General features: G+C 54.2%; 2 protein-coding genes and 1 long non-coding RNA gene across 11 annotated transcripts in view; 1 reads left to right on the top strand and 2 right to left on the bottom strand.

The window, feature by feature from the left end:
* Positions 1 to 995, bottom strand: part of LOC115509217 — an 80510-nt gene extending 79515 nt beyond the window's left edge. For both annotated transcript variants that reach the window (XR_003967265.1, XR_003967264.1), the window contains exon 1: positions 924 to 995. This is a non-coding gene — a long non-coding RNA (uncharacterized LOC115509217). The remainder of the gene's footprint in view (positions 1 to 923) is intronic.
* A 66-nt stretch (positions 996 to 1061) lies between these two features.
* Positions 1062 to 15343, top strand: TMEM140 (transmembrane protein 140). 5 transcript variants are annotated; one of them, XM_030308487.1, is made up of 4 exons: positions 1115 to 1310; positions 11831 to 11925; positions 12279 to 12722; positions 13857 to 15343. In XM_030308487.1, exons 3-4 carry the CDS (start codon positions 12311 to 12313, stop codon positions 14447 to 14449), a joined length of 1005 nt encoding a protein of 334 aa, XP_030164347.1. In that variant the 5' UTR covers positions 1115 to 1310; positions 11831 to 11925; positions 12279 to 12310; the 3' UTR covers positions 14450 to 15343. The 5 variants fall into 5 exon arrangements, with proteins under 5 accessions (XP_032448347.1, XP_030164347.1, XP_030164350.1 ...); XM_030308490.1 differs by having other exon boundaries at positions 1115 to 1287; XM_030308488.1 differs by lacking the exon at positions 11831 to 11925.
* On the bottom strand, positions 15038 to 19276 carry CYREN (cell cycle regulator of NHEJ). Of its 4 annotated transcripts, XM_030308498.1 has the most exons (5): positions 18956 to 19040; positions 18267 to 18339; positions 17457 to 17737; positions 17127 to 17202; positions 15038 to 16229 (listed from the first exon to the last, which is right to left on the bottom strand). In XM_030308498.1, exons 3-5 carry the CDS (start codon positions 17594 to 17596, stop codon positions 15972 to 15974), a joined length of 474 nt encoding a protein of 157 aa, XP_030164358.1. In that variant the 5' UTR covers positions 17597 to 17737; positions 18267 to 18339; positions 18956 to 19040; the 3' UTR covers positions 15038 to 15971. The 4 variants fall into 4 exon arrangements, with proteins under 4 accessions (XP_030164358.1, XP_030164356.1, XP_030164354.1 ...); XM_030308496.1 differs by lacking the exons at positions 15038 to 16229; positions 18956 to 19040 and adding an exon at positions 19259 to 19276 and having other exon boundaries at positions 16787 to 17202; XM_030308494.1 differs by lacking the exon at positions 15038 to 16229 and having other exon boundaries at positions 16787 to 17202.
* Between the last annotated feature and the right edge of the window lie 1574 nt (positions 19277 to 20850).

Consider the following 20850-nt stretch of genomic DNA (forward strand, 5'->3'; position numbering starts at 1 on the left):
TGGGCAGTTGGTCCAGCGGCCGACTCTGACTTCAGCTCAGGTCATCAAGGCACACTTTTCGAGACTGAGCCCCGAGGTGGGGCTGTCAGCCTGCTTGGGATTCTGCCTCTGCCCCTCCCCTAGTAACAGCTGCCATCATGACCTGCCCAGCACTGAGTGCCCAGCACTTCCACACTCTCTCTGGGTTCCCACAACAGCCACGCTTCCATTTCACGGGTGAGAAACTCACGCTCAGCTTGGTTAAATAATTTGCTCCTCTGTAGCTGGGAGCCCTGACCCCAAAGCCTCGTCAGACCTCATCTTTCTAGGGTTTGAGTTTAAAGGAACTCCAAAGGGGAAAACATGTGGCAGTTCAAAGAACTCCTGGGGGGTAGGGTGGGGGGTGGGGAGGGGGGGGAAGGACGGGGAGGGAAGAGGAACCCGAAGAAACCCGCCAGGCCAGGCGTTCTGCAGTATTACTAGGGCAGCTTCTACTGACTTAACCAAGCCTGGCTCCAAATTGGAGTTCCCAGCTGGTCATGTGGGCAAAGGAAGCAATTTTTAAACTCTGGCCGGGAGCCCCTGTGGTTACAAAATAAAAGCTTGGTTCTGCTCTTATTCTGAAGGAAGAGATGTTCCCGCTGCTCCAGCACCGGCCCAAACCGCCCCCCCCCCCCCCGCGAGGACGCTAAGCCCACAAGGTTTTGTGGCCAGAGAAGCGCGGATTCCTGAAAAGGAGGGGACAGAGGGCCTGAGTGCTTCCCAGTGGGGGGTGGGGGTGGGGGGGACCCGGGTCCGGGATCTTAGACCAGATGATCTTAAAGGCCCCTTCTGAGTAAAACTGGAGGTCGTGTTTACTCGGAGTCTAAATCACTGGGAGCTTTGAGAGTGTCCTGGGCAGTTCCCTTTCCGGAGCTGTCGTGTGACAGCGTCAGGACCCTTACCTGGCTCCTTGGGTCAACTGGTCGGGCGGCTCGGGCGTGGGTAAAGTACGCGATCTGGTGAACAACAACAACGTTGTTTACGTTCCCTTTTTCTGAAAAGTCACGAACCACCGGCAAGTGAGGAAATGAAAGTGAAATCAGCTGATGTGACACCAGTCGGCGGCATCAGTGCCCTGACCTTCAGCGAGCTGTTTACTTGGGCACGACTGCAAGCGCGAGCGGGTGGGAAGCCCGGGCCGGCCTCCGGCCGCCCTTCCCCTCTCCACCGGCCTCGGCTCCGTCTCCGGAGCCTGGCGTTAGGAAGCCAGCGAGAAAGGAGACTCCGCCAAACCTGACTCCCTGCCCGCCCTCTTTACGAGCGCCTGTGCGTTCTGCCTCTTCTTGTTCGTAAGTACCCACCCTGCGTGGAGCGCAGCTGGCCTGCGTCTGGGCTCAGCGTGGGCTCCGGCCTTTCGCGTCCTAGCGAGGCCACGCCGCCGGGCCGTGTCCGCACACCCGCCCCCCCCCCCCACCAGTGACCTTGGGTGCCGCTCTGCCCTCCTTCCCTCGGCTCCCGCCACCATCCTGGGGGGCTGCGGCCCCCAAGATGGTGAGGGGACTGCCAGCGCACCCGGTTAGAAACACACGGCGATGGGGGCGCCTGGGTGGCTCGGTGGGTTAAGTGTCCCACTTCGGCTCAGGTCATGATCTCACAGTTCGTGGGTTCCAGCCCCGGGTCGGGCTCAGTGCTGACAGCTCAGAGCCTGGAGCCTGCTTCGGATTCTGTGCCTCCTTCCCTCTCTGCCCCTCCCCTGCTTGCTCTCTCTCAAAAATAAATAAACATTAAAAAAAAATAATTAAAAGAAACACACAGGGATAACCTGGCGACAGGGTGTTGCAAGGTCTGTGCAAATAGATGTTTATGGCCCGCGGGGCGGGTTGCTCATCAGAAACGGGCAGCCAGACAGAAGCAGGTCACTGACTCGAAGTGGCTCGACTATTACTATTCCGAGTTACAGAAACACCCTGAGTGCTTAAAACATACACCGCGAGTTGAGATTGTCAGAAAGACCCGTGTTCTTGACTCAGAATTGAACAGGGTCTAACATATTCAGAGCCTATGTCATTAGACTACAGTGCTTCTCATGCCCGCCAGTGCTGATCTTAAAATATTTTCTTAAATACGGACTGTTTCCTTAATAACTTCCGTTATACTTCTTCACCTGTAAAATCAAAGGTTCCTTTGGGAAAGAAACACACACACACACACACACACACACACACACACACACACACACATTATGTGATTCCTTCTTTCCTTCTCGACTCCTGACAACTAGTGTGCATTCCCCAACCCTCGCCAAGCCCCAGACCTAAGAATCTGTTCATAAGACATCCCTTTCAATTCTGCACGTAATCCCCTTTCTCAGGTTCTCGCCAGCCGACTCCTGCCTTACCTTACCTGATCACGAAGTCCGTTTGTGTTTGTTTTCTGCATTTCACTTTTACATAAATGCAACACATAATTCTGGAAATGTTTTTCAGGCAAAAAGAGAACAGTTGTTCACAGTGCCACCACCCAGAGACAGATGCATTAACATTTTAGAATGTTCCCTTAGTCTCCTTCCTGCAGTCATACTCTATTAGTGTGATTTTAGACTGGCTTTTCTAAAGTCTGCAGTCTCACCACTTTGGTGCGTCACAGTTTAATTCCAATGGTGGGCATTCAAGCTGCTTCCCGTTTTTTGCAAGATGTGGTGATGAACACTCCTGTGTATAAACCATTGATTGCATTTCTGATTGCTGCCTTGGGGTAAACCCCTAAGTGGAATTACCAGGCCAAAAAGATAGGACTATCTTTTAGTTTTAAGGGTTTCCATGCATATTGCCAAATCGCCTCCTGGAAAGTTTGCGCAAATGTTTACGGGTCACTTGGGCCACTGTCACCGTCACCGTATGACAAGGCTAGCTTGCCATGAGCTAGGTGCCATCCAAAGTTCTTAGCCGCGGTTTTGATACGGAAACTCACAGGATATTTGACTTGGCTTTTCTTTGCTTGTGCTACAAAGGCATAGACGTTTTTTCTCATGTTAGTTAATGAGATATAGTGATTTATATAATAAGAATATATATTTGGACTTTGTTGCCCTTGCTGGCACAGAGCTCCTAAAACCCTTGGAACACTTAGGAATAAGTGTGAATAGCGATAAAGGTGTCTTCTTTATTCATTAACAAGCTCCGTCCAGCCACGTCTGGGTTTATGCTAATGAGCTGACTTTTGGAAAGTCCCTATAGACGGGGTTTGTTTGTGGGAGAAAGAGCCTTGTGATTAGAGGGTCTTGTGATTAGAGGGTCGTAACTTTTAGCCCCACCCCCCACAACCTCCAGGGAGGCGGACTGGCTGGAGATTCAGTCACCCACACCCAGGGATTCATTTCGCCAGTCGGGCCCAGGTGACTGAGCCTTGGTCAGGAGCTGGGAAGGAGGAAGGGGAGACGGCTTTGGGGACTGAACCCTTAGCCCCAGGATCTGACACTCTCTTCCTGTAGATAATGTCAGAATTGGCTTAAATAGTAGGACACCCGCTGGTGTCACGGAGAACTGCTTGGTGGAGGAAAACGCCCACACATTTGGTAGAAATATGACAGCTACACTTACCTACTTGGCAGTCCTTTCCTGAAATCTCTTTGTTCCTTGTCCGTTTTGACGGACGGTTAATGTTTTTCTTACTCGTTTGTATGAATATTTGACATATTGGTAATATTAATCATTTCATATCTGTTGCAGATGCTTTCCACACTCGTTGGCTTTTACTTTTATTAGTTTGTTTTTATTATACGGAAATGTGTCTTTCTTTTAAATAGTTAAATCTGCACTTTTTTTTTTTTTGTAATTTCAGTGTGCTTTTAAGCTCAAAGTGTTCCTTCTCATTCGTAATCGAATCTGGACTTGTTTTTAGATCTTTTTTTCCCTCTGTTCATGGCATTTCACTCTTGCATCCATGTGACGTTCATTTTGGTATGTGAGGTGGACATGAGGACTTAAACTAGTTTTGCTTTCAGGAAGCTAATCGACGGCTTCTGCACCCGTTCATGAAAAACCTTCCAGCGAACTCTAATACTTTGGTCACGTATTAACCCCGCATGTGTGGCTTTTCTGAGACACTCCACTCTTGAGCTGTCCATCCCGGTAGCCCTGGGGGGGGGGTACCGTTCTGGGGGCTGGGGCCCAATCTCGCCCCCGTCATCTCTAGGAATCTACCCGGGAGCTGGGTACCGCGACCACTTCAGTGACTCTAGCCTGCCACAGGCCTCAAAATGGTACGCCCGAAAGTGACTTCACAAGCATTAACAAGCGTCTGCAAATGTCATCTTCCGGCACGTGGGCCGTATGTTCTCATTAGCAACTGAGATCTTCAGAGCTGTACTCGGTGCCCCTGGGTCACGCCACCTCAGCGTTCTCGGCCCCGTCAAAGGACAAAACGGAAACAATTGAGTGATGAGCTTACCCTTCCTTTATCTGAGGGAAGACAAGCCGTGGTCTGGCAGGATTTGGGGCAAGAGCCAGTTGTGTAGAGAAGCAGCAACGTGGGAAAGAATGGGCATGATTGGCCAGGAGGTCGGGGTTTCCTTAGAAGGCGGGCAGGTCCTGTTTTCTAGGGTAAGGTTGTGCTGGGGGGAAGGGGGGGGTGGTGTTGGGTTTCCCTGACAGGTGTTTCACATGACTTAGGCTTGGAACTGTGACACGGGCTGGGCCACCAGGGCCGCCTCCATTTTGTGGTCCCGGTACAGGAATTCACTTTGTCAGCCCAAACCTGGACTTCAACAGACTTTGGGAGGTGAGCCCTGGGTCCCCCGCGCTTTTGTGGAGAGGTACCCTCTGTCCGCTGGGCAGCAGTGGGGCAGTGGAGGTACCGACGGCCAAGTCCCCGGGCAGAGCGGAGAGCAGCAGGAACCGCAGCCTCGGCCCCCTCCTCAGGCAGCCGGCCAACCGGGAGGCAGAGGCCACAGCTGACGCCAGCAGGGTGACCAGGCAAAGACTCGTCAGAGTGACCGAAGACTGGCTTTCTGAGCTTCCCGAAACTGGCCTTGAAGGGTAGAGGGGGAGGGCCCCTAGCGTCTGCTACTCAACTTAGCTTCGATCTGCTTTCTTTGAGTTAATCTGCATGTGTTTTGAAGCCCTTTCTGATGTATTACAAGCCTCTCTCTCGAAAGACCTCTTGCAAAACTGAAGGTCCGAGTCTTTGGGTCTATTATTCTTTGCCTCCCCTTCTTCCAACGGTTGCGTGCCAGCCACGTCCAAGTAGGCCTGGGTGCTTGCCGAGGGCCCAGCCGGCAGGACGGGTGTGAGGTGACCCCTGGCCTCCGCGCGTCTGTCCCGGCTCACAGATCTGTCTGGGCGCCTAGAGCCTCGTGTCTGAGGGAAGAGGGACAGGAGTTAATAGAACACTCGGGTCGAGCGATGAAATCCACACCTCTCACCCTGGCCTACAAGGCCCCCAGGGACCTGGCTCCCCTCCCCTCAGTCACGGGGCTGCAGCCACCCTGGCCCCGGAAATCTGATCCTCTCCCAGGCCGGTGTTTATAACAGCCGCACTGTCTCCCTGGAGGGCTGTTGCCCAGGCCCAACTCGGGATGGCTCTGTCACATCCCTCGGGCCTCAAACAAATGTCTCCTCTGCACACAGGCCTTCCCTGACCCACTAATCTAGACTCACGGCTTCCAGCACCTTCTCTCCTTTGTTTCATCCTGTTGGTTTCCTTCCCAAATCTTTTCAAAACTTGGAACGGTCTTTTTAAAAGTACACCACTGGTGTTTGTGTCCTCAACCGGAAGGCAAGCTCATGAGGCCAGGTTCCTGGTTTGCCCTGAGAGCTACTGATTCCACAGGGCCTACGGCTCAGGGAACTCTCCAAAATGTGCCTTTCGTGGAGTCACAAGATGAAACCCTGGCCTCCTCAGTAGAAGGGAGGCTGTGAATGTCTATCGGGATTGCAGGAGAGGGCTGGGCAGGAGAACCAAGAGTGACAGCCAAAGGCTGTCCTGCCTTCTGGTACTACTTACTTACCCTCAAACTCTGCTCTGGGTCCTTAGCTTCCCATAAGCTAGCTGTGGAGTCCCGCCACTAAAAACCAAGTGAGGAGGGGCGCCTGGGTGGCTCAGTCAGTTGGGCATCTGACTTCGGCTCAGGTCGTGATTTCACAGTTCGTAAGTTCGAGCCCCGCGTCGGGCTCGGAGTCTGGGGCCTGCTTCCGATTCTGTGTCTCCCTCCCCCTCTGCCCCTCCCCCGCTCACGCTCTGTCTGTCTCAGAAATGAATAAAATAAACATTAAAAAAAATGCTTAAACATTAAACAAACAAAAACACCAAGTAAGGACAGGTCCAAGACGCAGGCACGTTCTTGTGGTGAAGGATTTTTTCTCCCTCTAGATTTTTTATGTTTTGACCCTCGTTCCCAGCTGCATCATCTGCCCGCCGAGGCTAACAAGCAACAAAACAAACGAACAAAGAGCTAGTTGACATTCACGGAACCGCTGAAACGGCCCACGTCCGTGGCTCGGTGTTCGTGGAGGTCTGGAGACGGACGGTTTTGACCCTGCGTGGCGGTCTCGTGGCGTGGTCGTGCTTCTGCTGGTGAAGCTGCTTTTCGTTTCCCTGGCACAGGCAAGCAAACCCAAATGTCACGCGCTGCCTACAAAGCTGCCCTCCGGCCTGGCCGTCCTCAGAGCGCGGGCGACCCCCGAGGGCTGCCTCCGCACCTTTGGGACGCACCACCGCGGGCCGGTTGTGAAAAATAAGAACCTGGGCTCATGCTTCTGCCAAAGGAAACATGACACATTTCCCTTTCTTCTTCCCTTTTTATTTCTGTCAGAGCCGCACCCACACCGCCAGCCACCCTGTCCTGCGTGTGTTCGGCGGGGAGGTTTTCGGCAGGGCCGCTGGCTGCTCGGCTCAGACCCTGTTCTGGCTTTATCCGGACTCTTTCTTCCCCCTGCTTTGCTGCTCTCTCCCCCTTGGTGCCGCACCCCCAGCCCCCCTCCCCTCGCTCTCCCCTCACCTCCCTTTTCTCCACAGTCAGGGCTCCAGTTGGCAGAGCGGGCCGGCCCAGCGCACCCGGCCTACGGGTGGGCGTGGAGACAGTTGCCACACCTCAGTCTCGCCACAGCCCCCGGGGACAGCCAGCGACAGGGTCCTGACGGGGAGCAGGTGCCGGAGGCCGAGCCGGGTGCTGCTCGAGCTCACGGGCCCTGAGCCCAGGCGCTCGGCCCCTGGGTCCACGCCCTTCCCCACCACGTGTGGCGGCCGCATCAGCGTCCAAGGGCACAAAAGACAGCTCCCCGGGTGCAGGTCCCCCAGCGGAGCTCTGCCGCTGGACGCAGGCACTGTCTGTCTCCTCTAGGGCCGCACCGCGGCCGGGCTCCCTTCCCCGAGTTCCAGTTTCTTCTCCATGACAATGATGACTGACACAGGACTTACTAGGTCACGTTCCATGTGCTGTACATAAGCTACAAGATAAATTCTATTGTAGCCATTTTACAGATGGGAATGTTAGGCGCTGGGATGTTAAGTCAATGGTAGAACTGGGATTGGAACCCAGGACACACAGCTGCAGAGTGTATGCCCAGAACACTCATTCCACATGGTCTCCACTGCACGAAGAGCCAATAACGACAACAGCGTCCGCCAGGCCTCAGCGGGCACGCGCACAATTCAGTGGAGGCAGGTTCTAGATGATTACGACCAGCCTGCCTGATGGACTGTCACTGTCCACTGGCCAGGGGACCTTGGGGAAGCTCCTGACCTTCACCGAGCCTCGGTTTTACTCCTCTGGAAAATGGGGATGGCAATCGTAAACCTGCTCCCACAGGGTTGTCGGAAGAACTTAATAAAATGGTACCTACTAAGTGCTCGGCACAGGGCCTGGCCCAGAGTAAATGCCCAAAGAGCTTCTGAAATCTGTTTTTAACTATTAATCAACTCTCAGTCAAACTCGATTTCTCCCTGGACGCCTTCACTGGTCAAAGAGAATTCTCAAAGCAACTTCTTCCCTCTGTTGTCCCCTAGAGCTCTCTTAAATCACGAGTGAAAAGGAAGGCCGGGAGATGAATTTACAACTAGTAACAACCCCATCAGCTCGCTGTTTTTTCTTTCAAGCTTCTGTTCTGTTCTGACAACAAAATGATACCATCAGTTTCTACCAGGCAGTCCTGGGGGCCCCGGTAGGGACCGCTCGTGGGTGTGCCCTTGACCTCCGCTGTCCCCACATCTCATGTCCGTCGTCAGGGCTCTCGGTGTGCGGCTCTCACAGCTGTAGGCCTACGTGACATATCTGAGAGACAGGAGAATCCTGTAGAGAGCTCACATTTAGAAACCGGGAAGAAGAGGGAGGGGCCAGAAGGAGAGGACCAGGACAGGGAAGCAGATGGAAAAAATCGACACAGGGAGGGGTCTGAGCAACTCTATGTGCCGTTGCTGACGTTCATTCAGTCACTCGCGTGTCCTTTAACAGACTTTTACTGAGTGCCTCCCGTGTGGCCCGTAGTCCCGGGCATGGGGGACGGAACAGTGAAAGATAGGTCTTTGACAGATAAACAGACCAGCTAACCACAGACACATAAAAATGAGCAGCAGATACAAGTCCTTGCCCTCATGGAGGTTACAGTCTACTGGGGACCGGGGTCGGGGGGGACAAGAAATGTTGAGAATGTTAGATGGCACCAGAGCTATGGGGAGAGAGCAGGAAAGGGGCACAGGCAGTGTGAGCTGTGGGGCCGGTGGAGGGGTTGTCACAGGTGGAGATGCTGACCAGGGGTGGCCTCCGTAAGAAAGGGACAGTGGAGCAGAGAGGCCCAAGGGGGGCGTGTAATAACAGAAGAGCATCCCAGGCAGAGAAAATGGCAAGCATGGAAGTCCTGACTTGCCTTAAGTTCTTGGAAAATAAGGAAGAAGCCACTGTAACCGAAGCTGAGGGAGGGAGTGAGGGGCGAGGATAACAGGAGAGGTCCAAGAGGGGACAGTATCGAGGTGTCCTGTTCCTAAAGGAGCAGGAAGAATACCAGGTCGTCGTTGATGTTGCCGTGGAAAGAGGGCACCCTGGGCAGAAGTCATCCTTGGTAGCACATTCCGGAACATATACACCCCTCCAGGTAGAACATACGATATATTCCCGGTGGAAGAACTCAGAAGTTCCAGTCTAGTCCCCACGCTCCTGGAGGGGGACTCTGAAGGGGACGTTCTTCGTGGGTACTCCGTTCCCCTCCGCAGGGCTCATTCTGAGAGTTCACCAAACACTTAATAAGCGAAGTAGAATTTCCACGGGTGGTGAGTGAGCAGTTGCCTGGCATGAGAGACAGTCGCAGGGGGGCTGTGTATATATATGCCACTGACGTATAAGTCAAATATGTTTCCATGGCAGCCACCCGTCCCTGTGACCAGCCAAGAGTCTATCCCTGACAAAAAAAAACAAAAAAAAAACAAAAAAAAAAACATTGTTGTGTCTCTAGGAATGAGACCCAAGCTGGTGATTGCCAACTCTACCCCCACGGCGCCAGTATATATATATATATATATATATATATATATATATATATATACACACACACACATATATTGTGTATATATATATATACACAACATATATGTATATAATATATACAATATATACATATATTGTGTGTGTGTGTGTGTGTGTATATATATATATATATATACACAATCACGTGGACGGGTATTCTCGCAGATCACAGACAGGTGCCAAGTATACTCGGGAGATGGAGACCGGAGCTACAAACCTGCCACCGGGAAAGGGAACGAAGGCATTAGGACAGTTCCTTTTGATTCTGTGACTCAGGAGAGCCATGGCACTTGAGGCGTCTTGAGAAGCAAGTGCCAACGGTAAGGGACGGTGATTCACAAACATCGCCACAGCGTTGTTTCCAGTCTTACAGAGTAATGTCCTAAAGTACGGGCAGCCACGAAAAACATCGTGCAGGAAACACTTCTCGTGACATAGGGACACGCTCACGCCGTAATGATGTTGGCAAAGCGGGATGCAAACATATATATTCGCATGAGCCTGACCGTGTAAAACAACATGACGGAAGGAAATGCATTGAGAGTGGTGGTTTCTACAACCCAAAGTTACAGATGAGTTTTGGTCATTCACATATTTTTCCACTTTTCTACAATCATCACGTGTGGCTGTCTTATAAACAGGAAAAAGTTCAGCTAAAAATGGCAGCAGTGACGCAGCGGCCTGCTGGTTCACCCTCTGAAGGAGGCAAGGCTCGTCACGAGAGGGAATTCAAAAGCTCGTGGTGGCGAGAACGAGATCATGTGGATTGTCAAAAGCCACGACAGCCAGGGTGGGCTCTTAGGACAACAGAGAAGAGCGCCATGGGGTTTTCCAACGGAACGCCCAGGGACATCCTCTACGAAATGTTTAGACGAAGAAGCTGCGACCAGCCTCCAGCCTCTCGGTCCCTGAGGTCCTGAAGTCTGTCCGGATGTCTGAGGGGACACGGGGAGCAGCCAGCCCAGCGCCGTGCTGAGTGTGTCTGACACACGAAACACGGCCCCTCGCCTCAGGAAGCCCGCTGGCTTGTCAGGACACGCACACAAGATGTACACGCACAATAACTGAGGGGTACCACAGGGCTTGGCTTTCCTTTTTCTTTAATTTTCTTTCTTTCCTTCCTTCCATCTTTCATTCTTTCTCTCTCTCCCCCCTCTTCCTGTCTTCTTTCTTAACAAGAAGTTCCTTCTGTGTGTCAGGCACCGTTCAGGGGATAAGATGGACGGCCAAGTGGATAAAGGGGGCAGGGATCAGTAGGATTTGGAGGCAGGGGGCAGGGCAAGACCTCAGGAGTTTCAGGGAGACTGAGAGAGAGGGCAGATGGGGTTGGGGGCCGCCTGAGCACAGCCAGAGTGGAGAGCACCGGGAGCAGGCGCCCCCTACAGAGAATTAACTGCCAGTACAAGTTCAAAGTTGCCCAGTGGCGCTGAGCCCCAAGCTCCAGGCGGTGGAGCTGAACTCTGTGCCTATAAAGACCGGGGAGAAGAAGGGGAACCAGGGGCGACCACCTTCCCCATATTTGTGCTCCTGGGCTTCCCAGGTCCGGTTTTATTTTGTTTCACTCTCTACTGAAACCCTCCCAAAGGGCAGTTGAGAGAAAGACAGGAAGTCAAAAACAAAGGCCGGTCGCCTGGGAGCCACAGCCGGAGTTGGCTGATACGATGTCCTCAGGCCGCCACGCCTTTTGAACCTGGCTCTGTCTTCAAGTCAAAAATGCTTAAAAATAGCGATTTTTTTGAACTCAAGTGTAACAGGCCTGAAATAGGGGCAAGAAGAGGGAACATCCACGTAAGGCCACCCGTACTCCCAACCAACGGAGGCAAGTCAAAGCTCATCTGCTACGGCACACGCGCACAAATCGGGGTTCCAGCCCTGGAAATCCATCTCGCACCCTGAAACACCTAAACCCACTAAAAACGTAGATACAGGTTTCTACAAGCATTTGTGAAATACGAAAACCGTACAGAACACCTACCGCTGGGGATGTTCCCACACCGCGGGCTGGGCCAGCTAGAACTTCGGCTATGCTACTCTCACAACGCATGGACCAAAGACACCTTTCCATACCTGCTAAGCCTTGCTGTTGCAAGGGGGGTAGCGGGAGGTCCCAGGGCCTCCGCGGGATGGCCCTTCTCTGCCACCTCGGCGCTTCCCTGCCGAGCTCCCCTGAAGGAGAAGCCAGGGGCAGAGGCCCTTGGTGGACGGTGGCGACAGGAGTTCAAAACCTCACTGCAGGCACAGGTGTATGTTTCTGTTCTGACGGGCACCGGCCTCCCCACAAGGTGCTGTCCCGGCTCTCGGTCAAAGGAGTTGCTTGCTGATAAATCTTTATTCTCATTGTCTGCACTTACTCAGGTCCTCTGAAGGGAGCCACCTGCTATAGAGTGAATCGCTGTGTCCTTCAAATTTCCTACGTTGAAACCTAACCTCCAAGGTGATGACAGTAGGAGGTGAGGCCTTTGGGAGGTGATGAGGTTGAGAGCAGAGCCCTCATGAATGAAATCAGTGCCCTTGTGAAAGAGGTCCCAGAAAAAAATAAAGGTGCCCCAGACAGCTTCCTGTCCCTTCCACCATGTGAGGACACTGGGGAAGGATGTCCCTCTATGAACCAAGAAGGGGGCACACCAGACACCAAATCAGCCAGTCCCTTGATCTTGGACTTCTCAGCCCCCCCCCCCCCGAGCTGGGGGACATAAATGTCTGTGGTTTATAAGCTGCCCGGTCTGTGGTAGTTGGCGCAGCGCCCTCTCCCTCAGCGGGGCCCATCTCCTCTTCCCTCACACTTGTTCTCTTTCTCCCTCGGGGCACTTCCTGTTCTAGCAGAACAGAGATGGGATGTGGTGGGACGCACCTTCCTTCCAGCCAGCGGAGGGAACGAGGGAGCGGCTGCTCCTCTCACGGGCTCCCTTCAGAAGCCGCCCCCCAGGGCTGGACACGTCCCCTGAGCCTCTCCCCGGGGCCACCGCTAGCTGGCTGCAGGAAACCACCTGGAGCCCCAGGCTGGGTGCACTGACAGGATGGCCCTCCGTCCTTTGTCCCCAGCACCTTGTGTCTTGGAAGGCTAGCGGCACTTTGGCATGCAAATGGCTATTTTGTTGGGTAGTCGAAACTTTACAAATACAAAGGTGTCGCAGGCAGACTACTGTGGTAGAAGAGCAATTTGGAGAAGTCCTTCTGATTAAAATCATAGTGAAAAGACTGTTCAAATACGATGAGGACGGTGTACGCTATTTTACGGGGACTACAAGTAAGTTTTCTGCGGATCAATTTGGCAATATGCAGTAAGATCACTCAAAAGTATTTCTACCTTTGGCTCCACTTTAGATATCTAGCTGAAGGAAAAATCAGATTCCAACCAAGAATCATACAAACATCTTCCTTATCTGTCACTTACAATGGTAAAAATGGAAACAATCTGCCTAATGGCGTGACGGATAAATCTACGACACGAACTATCACACAGCCATTAAACATGTTTTTGCAGACTATGTAACAGCTTTGAAAAATGTGCATAATATTCAGCGAGAAAATCATTGTGGTCAACAGCGTGACTATTTAAAAACACATCAGCACATAGGAAAAAAATATTGGTAAGAAATTAACAGTGGTTCTACGTACGTGGTGGGATAAGAGGTTATTTTTTATGTATTTTTTTCTTTTACGTATTATTTTCCAAGATTTCTATGATTCCTGTTCTCAGGAAAAAAATCGGAGACACTTAAAAGGTAGCGAGTGCCACTGTGTGATTTCATGAGCAGGTGGCCTCTTGCCTTCACCAAGTAATGACTCCCAGAGCAGGGCAGGTAAGCTCCCAGAGAAGTCTAGCAGACCTCGTCCCCCCGAGCTTGTGTTAGAACAGGATACAGGGCTTCTAGAACACACCAGTGCCCCACCCCAACCTGTAAGTTCTGATGTGCCGGGTCTGTGGCCCATTGACAGTAGTTCCCACAGCGCCCCCTGGGGGGGGCCCTGTGCCTCTAGCGCCTTCCTCCTCCTTCAGGCCCCCAGGGACAGCGAGCCTCCTCCCTCACCCCAGACAAACCCACCCTGGAAAGGATCTGAGAAACTCCCTCACAGACATTTCCAGGGGCTTGTGGTGTTTAAAGGGCAGCAAAGCCTTTGTTCAAAGGGCATCCATCATTGTCACCGCTTTCCGGCACTCAGCGGCCCAGGGAGCCCCTCCTCCTGAACAAGGCCGGAGAGGGGGCTCGCGGTGACTTACCAAGTGCATCCCGCCTGCAGGCTCCCTCTGACTTCTTGTTCCCGCTGGGGTTGGAGGGAAGGCTGCCACAGGTGTTTATGGGATTCCAGAAGGGAGAAGGGCGAGCTTGTGAGGAAACCGGGAGGGAGGCCGGACATTCACGGGTGTGACTTCCCTCAGGTGCCCCGGAAGGCGGCCCTGCAAAAGGGCAGGAGACGATGACCGTCCTAAGGCCAAGGCGGGGCAAGCAGCTGCTGTTCCTGGGCATCATGACAGTCACGGTGGCGGTCATCTTCCTGCTGTTCTACGCTCTCCTCTGGAAGGCCGGCAACCTCGTGGACTCGCCCAACCTCAGAATCGGCTTCTACAACTTCTGCCTGTGGAACGAGGGCACCGGCTCCCTCCAGTGCCGCCAGTTCCCTGAGCTGGAGGCCCTGGGGGTGCCGCGGGCCGGCCTGGCCCTGGCCAGGCTCGGTGTGTACGGGGCCCTGGTCTTCTCGCTCTTCGTCCCCCTGCCCCTCTTCCTGGCCTGGTGCAACAGTAACGAGGCAGAGTGGCGGCTGGCGGGGGGCTTCCTGGCGACGTCCTCCATGCTGCTGGCCAGCGGCCTGGGCCTCTTCCTCACCTACACGTGGAAGTGGATCCGGCTCTCCCTCCTGGAGCCTGGGTTTCTGGCTCTGGGCACTGCCCAGGCCTTACTCCTCCTCTTGCTTACGGCCACGTGTGTGTTCCCTCAGAGAGCAGAGGACAAGGTCAAGCTTGACAGCTGCTAGTTCTGTCGAGAGGCTCACGATGGCAAGAGTTCAGTTTGAACTATGCTCAGAGAAGGTGCCAGAAAACTCATGGGCTGGCATGTCTTCTCAGCCTGTTTCGTAGCAAATGCCGGCCTCAAGCTCTGGCAGACGGGACCCACCACGGAGGAGGTGGGGGTACCCAGTGCCGAGAAGGCCAAGGGCGCAGCAGTGGCAGCCGCGGTACCTGCGGCTTGTTAGCGTGGGGCTGTCCATCCTTTGGGACTTCCGAGGTTCCCAAGGACACACCACAAAAAGCTCACTGTCACGAGAACTCCTTTAACTGACATAAGGATTCCCATCACGAGGCCTGATTTCTAGGCTAATTAGCCACATGTCACACTGGAACCGAGTGAAGGTTCATGGCAACAAAGGGGGGACATTATGAGAGAGTGCACCTCAGCCTCCCTGGGGCCCTGGTTAGCAGGCTCCCCCTCCCCACGGTGGGTGTGAAGTGACGAGCCCGTCTCCCAAAGGCCCACGAGTGATCCCTGAGGGAGTCACTAAAGACAGAACACGTGGGCACAAAGACAAGCCTTGGTGGCTTTGAAGGTTCTCCCGAAAAGTCTCCCAGACCTGAAGCCAGACAGAGCAGGGGTGTCAGCTGGCAAATCGTTCCCAGCATGTGACCTGGGAGTTGGGAACACAAAACGCCGAATCCCTGGGCAGGAGGAAGGTGAAAAGAACTGAGGGGTTCCATACAGATGTCGAGGCCTTCACTTCTCCACCCAGAATTGGAAAGGACATAAACACAGCTCACACACTGGGGAACTGTTTGTATTTTTCAGCACCTATATATTGGAAAACCTATACAGCAAATGACTGCCTTATTCTGTGCCTGTCAAAAACCACACTGAATAGAGTCAGAAACACGGACTCCGGTGTGATCTTGTCTTTAGGGTCTTCGCAGGGCTCCCGTCCCACTGGCGCTTTACAACTGCCCAGGGACTGAGGCTGAGCCCCCAAGTGGCAGGACGGTGGCCGCCTGGGGGAGGGGGGCTTCCGATCTGCACACGGAGTTTCAAGATCCCACACAGAGCAGAGCACTGTGGGCGGGGCACCTGCCTGGGGGGGGGGGGGGCTGCGCAAGTGACGGGAACTGTGTTCAGAACAGCCGTCCTCCTTAGGGAGAGATCAGGGGGACCAGACAGTGGGGATTCCAGTGCACTTAGCAGCAATGCCTCTTTTTCGCTGAAAATTATTAAGTTGGCTCTTCGGTTCACTAAGTTTGGCCACCATGTCCCCACCTTCCCTGGACCTGGAAGGCCAATAAAACCACGGCCTCCGAGTGGAGAAGGCACAGCGCAGGGAGAAATTCTGACGGAAGCACATCTGGACTCCTCACTTGCACACACTCAACAGGGCAGCTCCCCAAGGAGGTGACTGCCTGCCGGGGAGGAGCGGGACGAGGGGGGGGAGCGGGAGCGGCTGGCAGGCCCCGGGAGGGAGGGGAGGCCAGCTTCCACCAGCGCTCTGGGTAGAAAATCCTGGGAAGCCTGTCCGTTCAGCTGAAAAATATTTCCCTGACGTATTTTAACATGTCCTCGTCCTCCTCGGGGCTTCTGCTGCGGGCAGAGTCAGACCCCGCGGGCCCCTGAGGGCTGTGGCCTGGAGGAAGGGCGTCTTTCTCATTGTCCTCGTCCTCACTTCTCCTCCCAGGAGAGCTCGGTGACGGTGACAAAGCGGAGTGGGCCCGGGACAGCTCCGGCTTATCAGCGCCAGCCGGAGTCGGTGGCTCCAAGGGCTGTTCCTGTTTCCGGGCCTGCCGGGTAGGAGAAATGAGGGGCAAAACAGACATCGTGCTATTTCCCAAATGAAATAACCGCCGGCGACGCAGAACACATGCGGAAGCCACTGTGAAGCGTGTGACCGGCTCGAGCACCGCCCCAAATCAGAGCCTCCCCCTCTCCACCCCCTCTCCCCCGGCCACCCCTCACAGCTCCAGAAGAAGTCAAGACCCCCTTGGGAGAGAGGCGGGCAGGGGCCTGAGGAATGGCAGAGTGGAAAAGAAAAATAGGAAAAGCGTATCTGGAAAGGTGGGGGTGACAGAACGGAAGGACCACGGGTACAAAACTTGACTGTGGGCCTACGTTCTGTCACTTATCGGCTGTGTAACTATGGGAAAGTCCCTGGGTGTTAATATCTTCATCTGTAAAATGGGAACAGTAATACCTGCAATCACTATCACCGGGTTATTGCAAGGATTAAATGAGGCAACAACCTAGGAAAGCACCTGGTCAACTAGAAAGTACTCCACAACACTAAGGTGGCAGTTACTATTCGCTTCATAAGCCAGGAGACTTGGGTGGCATTCGGCTGAGAAGTCACCTCACCCACCTGAGACCCTTCAGAGGACATAGCAGTGAAAAACTTCCGTCCCCTCCACATACCACAGTCACCCAGAGCGAGCTGCTCTCCCACCCACGACCACTCCCTCCCCAGGTGTCCAGCCCCAAACATTCAGTGACACCGGACATGGGGAGAGGCCAAGGGGAGCACGAGAAGCACTAGACAAGAGACAGCTGGATGAAGGGGGATGACAGATGACAGGGCTCCCCAAGTCCGACTGAGAATGCAGGGCGTCTCCTTTATTGCCATTAACCAAGGGCCCGGTCCGGTTTCTGGTCATGAGAGTAAGAAGAGACACAGTGGACTTTACCTCAATCAGTATCCCCAGGGCGACATCCACCATTTCGGCCTCACTCATGCAGTACACAGTCCTCGTGGCAGGAAGTCTGAAAGGAAGGCACGATGCTACAGATGGGGACAGACGGGTTTCGGGTCTCAGGTCTCACGAGGGGGGAGAAAATGAGGGCAAGAGTCCCATTCCCAGGCCTCCCGATTTGCCACGCGCACCTCTGTGGGGCTGAAACCACCCCCCCACCTCACCGTTCTGCCCGCACCGCAAGACTCAGCGCCAGCAACTGTGACGCCTCCAAACCCTCCCTCCCTCCTCATTCCCCAGGACCCCGACCGGAAGTTGTCCCACCTTGCGGCAGCAGCCCTTGGCATTGCTGCCGATGTCCTCGCTTTCGGGGTCTTCACGGGCACCTTTCTCTTCTCGGCCACCTGGGCTGTCATCCATGTGGGAAGGACCCTCTTTTTATCCCCAGATTTGAAGGTTTCCATCTCTCTTTTCTCTCATGAAGGAAGACGAGTCAGGGCCCAGGCTTAATGACTTGCTTTTCTAATTCAGGACGGGGAACCCCACTCTCATCCGACCGGGAACTTTAGGTCTGTTTGTCCTGCATGGGAGTCACGCTTGAAATCCTACAAAGAACAAAGTCCAGTGAGCTCTAATAAGCTGGAATACTTCCAGTCACCAGCTGAAATTACTGGTCAGGACAGGCCAGAGATGGACAGCAGGCCCCAGGAGACTAAGATGGCCCATTCCCCTTCTCCCTGCCATCCAAGATGCTCGCTGTCCCCAGGGTGCCTAGCCTACCCTGAAAATCTCTCTCATGATCTCTCCCTCATCTCCCCAACTCCAGACTTCTCATTTCCTCTACCTTAGTGTGGTTACAGACAACTCCAAGACCATTTTGAGTCCCCGCAAGGTTTAAATGGCCAACACTCCCTCCCTTAATCCAAAAATACTTCTGGGTGGCCAGATTTTAGCCAGCAGTAGGGATTAGGAACCACAACCGGACCTGCTCCAGGAAGGAGGTAATCCAGAAGGTGCCCTGACAGCCTGTCTCATCTAACCTGGTCTCTCTTCTCCCCACCCCCACTTACCACCGCCACAGCCCCTCCCCCTACAGCTCAGTCCCCACCCAGGGACTCGGGGTGCAAGTCTCACCCTTCCACTTAGCAGTCCACTCTGAAAGCAGTCAGCTCCGCCTAGGGAGGCTCTTACTGGAGCAGAGGTTTGCCTAGAAAAGGGTCAACCATGAATAAGCGATCCCTCTCTGAATCACAGTCATTTATTGCTCATCTTAGAAGACTGTTTACAACTTAAGAAAAAAAAAATGAGCATGACGTCATCATAACCTGTCCGGCCAGAGGGCAGAGCTTGGCCAGTGTACCTGGTTGCTGTCAAAATTCAGGCAGTGATAATAGCCGACTGTTCCCACAACTACCCGAGCCCTGCTAACCGCCAGGCGCAGACACAGCCCCGCAGTCAGGCACACCGACATTTATCCCACCCGCAGGCAGATATTATCAAGCCCATTTTTACAAACGAGGAACTGACAGCAATGTGCCCAAGGTTCCAAAAAAAACAAAAACAAAAACAAAAACGGAACGGCCAGCCAGGCCTCGCAGCCGGGTGCTGCAGACCGAACCCTGTGCCTAAGGGCCGCCGCGCTACCGGGGCTCCGAGAAGCGCAGAGGCCGGGCGCGGGGAGCCCGCGAAGCCGGGCAGAGCCCGCGCTACCTGGGTGAAACCCGGCCCCGCCGGCTCGTGACGTGCCCGGCGCTCCCCAAGCAAGGCCCGCCCCGCTCTCGGGGACCCTGCGCCACCGGGGCCGCGGCGAGACGCGTGCCAACCTGCGGGGGACGAGGGCGGAGCGGAAGCACGCGGACAGCCACGTGAGGCCTCGCCGGCCGCGGGAACGGCCGTAACCGCCTCCTCCGGGCCCGCAGGCTCGCGGCCCCGTCACTCGGGATACGGCGGGGCGGAGCCGAGTCCCGGACCACGCGCCCCTCCGGCCCGGCCCTCCAGCCTCCCGGGCCCGCGCGCTGCTCTCGGCTTCCGGGGCGGGCCCGAGAGGCGGCGCGGGGCGGCTGCGCGGACCCACACCCCACCCACAACTGGCAGGCCGGAGGGACCCGGCTCGGCCCCGCGCGCACCTCCTCCGCCCCGCGCGGCTTCGCCACTTCCGGCCCCCGGCGCGCCCCCTGCAGGCAGCCCGCGCAGTCGGCGTCCCCGCCCCCAACCCGAGCGGGAGTCGCCAGCTGTCCCGGGGCCGCGACACTCTCTCCTTGACCCGGCTCTCGCTCTCGTTGGGCTCCTCTGAACCCTCATCTAGGCCCTGCCTCTGGAGCTTCCCTGCTCCTCTCTGCATTGTCCAGTTTTCGCAAGCATCCTACCAAGTCATTTTAGCCAGGAGCCCCACCCTCCAATCCTGATTGCCCTCAAATTTGGGCGGGCTCCTGATTTTTCACCATTCCCCAGGTAATGTCGGATCGCCTAGATTGCCTTCAGCAAGAATCCTGGTTGCCGAGTTTAGCGAGTTCCAACCCTTCCCCTCCCCCCCACCTCCCACGCCCCCTTTACCTTTGGTGATTCCTCTTAGCAGCTTTCCATCCACTCTTTGGCTATAAAGTCCCTTTCCCTCTTGTATTCAAGTTAAGCCTGATGGCTCTCCCTTACTATAAAACCCAATTGTAATACACACCCTTGAATAAAGTCTGCGTTTAAGTTTTTAACAAGTGTCAGTAATTTTCTATTTAATAGAATATTTTTTCTTTAACAGTCCCAAACATGGCTCCAATTGAGGTCTGCTGGTCGGATTTTAATATTAGAGTGTCAATTCCTGAGCCCCCAAATCAGAAATTAGGGTGAGGGGAGGAGGGCCTGCATTATTTTAAGGCTCAGGATTCCCACAGGGACCAAGTTCAACTCTCGCTGCTGGGGTGTAGGCATCCCAGAAGGAGGGGGTACAGGGTGAGACCCTCAGGTGCAGGAAAAGAAATTATCTTAAAGTAAGTAGGTTTCACTAACACTTAACATTCAGATTGGTGGTCAGGTGTTCCCTTTTCCAACCCGGCAGCTCCACAAAGCTTCCCAGGAGTCCCTGGTGTTTGCGTTCAGCCTGATGTGAGCACTGCGGTGGACACGTGGAGCTAGCATCTAGCTTTAATTAAAATCACACTCAGTTTGGGGCCCCTGGGTGGCTCAGTTAAGCATCAGACCTCGGCTCAGGTCAAGATCTCAGGGTTCCATGAGTTCATGCCCCGGGTGGGGCTGACCTCCCTCCCCTCCCCTCTCTGTCTCTCTCCCTCCCTCTCACTGCCCTCCTCTGCCCCTTGCTCACTTGTGCCTTCTCTCTCTCAAAAAAAAAAAGTCACACTCAGGGCTACCTGGGTGGCTCAGTCAGTTGGTTTCAATTCAGGTCATGATCTCACTGTTTCATGGGGTAGAGCCCCAGGTAGGTTTCTGCGCATGCTTGGGATTCTCTCTCTCTCCCTGCCCCTCCTTCACTCGTACTATCTCTGTCCCTCTCAAAATAAATAAACTTAAAAAAAAAAAAGTGTTTTTTTTTTAAATCACAGCGTACAGCAGCCTCAAAGAGGCCAGCAAAGAAACCCCAGGTCGCAGATGTGACAGACATGACAAAAACACAGAGGAAACTTCTCCCACCAGAGGAATCTTCTTCGACCGCATTTTGAGGTAAAAGGATGATTAGAACTGACCATCTGGCCCCAAAATGTGAAATTAT

This window comes from Lynx canadensis, chromosome A2 (genome assembly GCF_007474595.2).
Source record: "Lynx canadensis isolate LIC74 chromosome A2, mLynCan4.pri.v2, whole genome shotgun sequence".
In the NCBI taxonomy this organism is placed as follows: domain Eukaryota; kingdom Metazoa; phylum Chordata; class Mammalia; order Carnivora; family Felidae; genus Lynx; species Lynx canadensis.

Excerpts from the sequence above, each read along its gene's own strand:
- TMEM140 (XM_030308487.1), top strand. The coding sequence starts at position 12,311 with ATGTGGTGGGACGCACCTTCCTTCCAGCCAGCGGAGGGAACGAGGGAG. Across the intron at positions 12,723-13,856 it reads CTATTTTACGGGGACTACAA|GTGCCCCGGAAGGCGGCCCT; the intron begins GTAAGTTTTCTG and ends GACTTCCCTCAG.
- CYREN (XM_030308496.1), bottom strand. The coding sequence starts at position 17,596 with ATGGAAACCTTCAAATCTGGGGATAAAAAGAGGGTCCTTCCCACATGG. Across the intron at positions 17,203-17,456 it reads CCAAGGGCTGCTGCCGCAAG|ACTTCCTGCCACGAGGACTG; the intron begins GTGGGACAACTT and ends CCTTCCTTTCAG.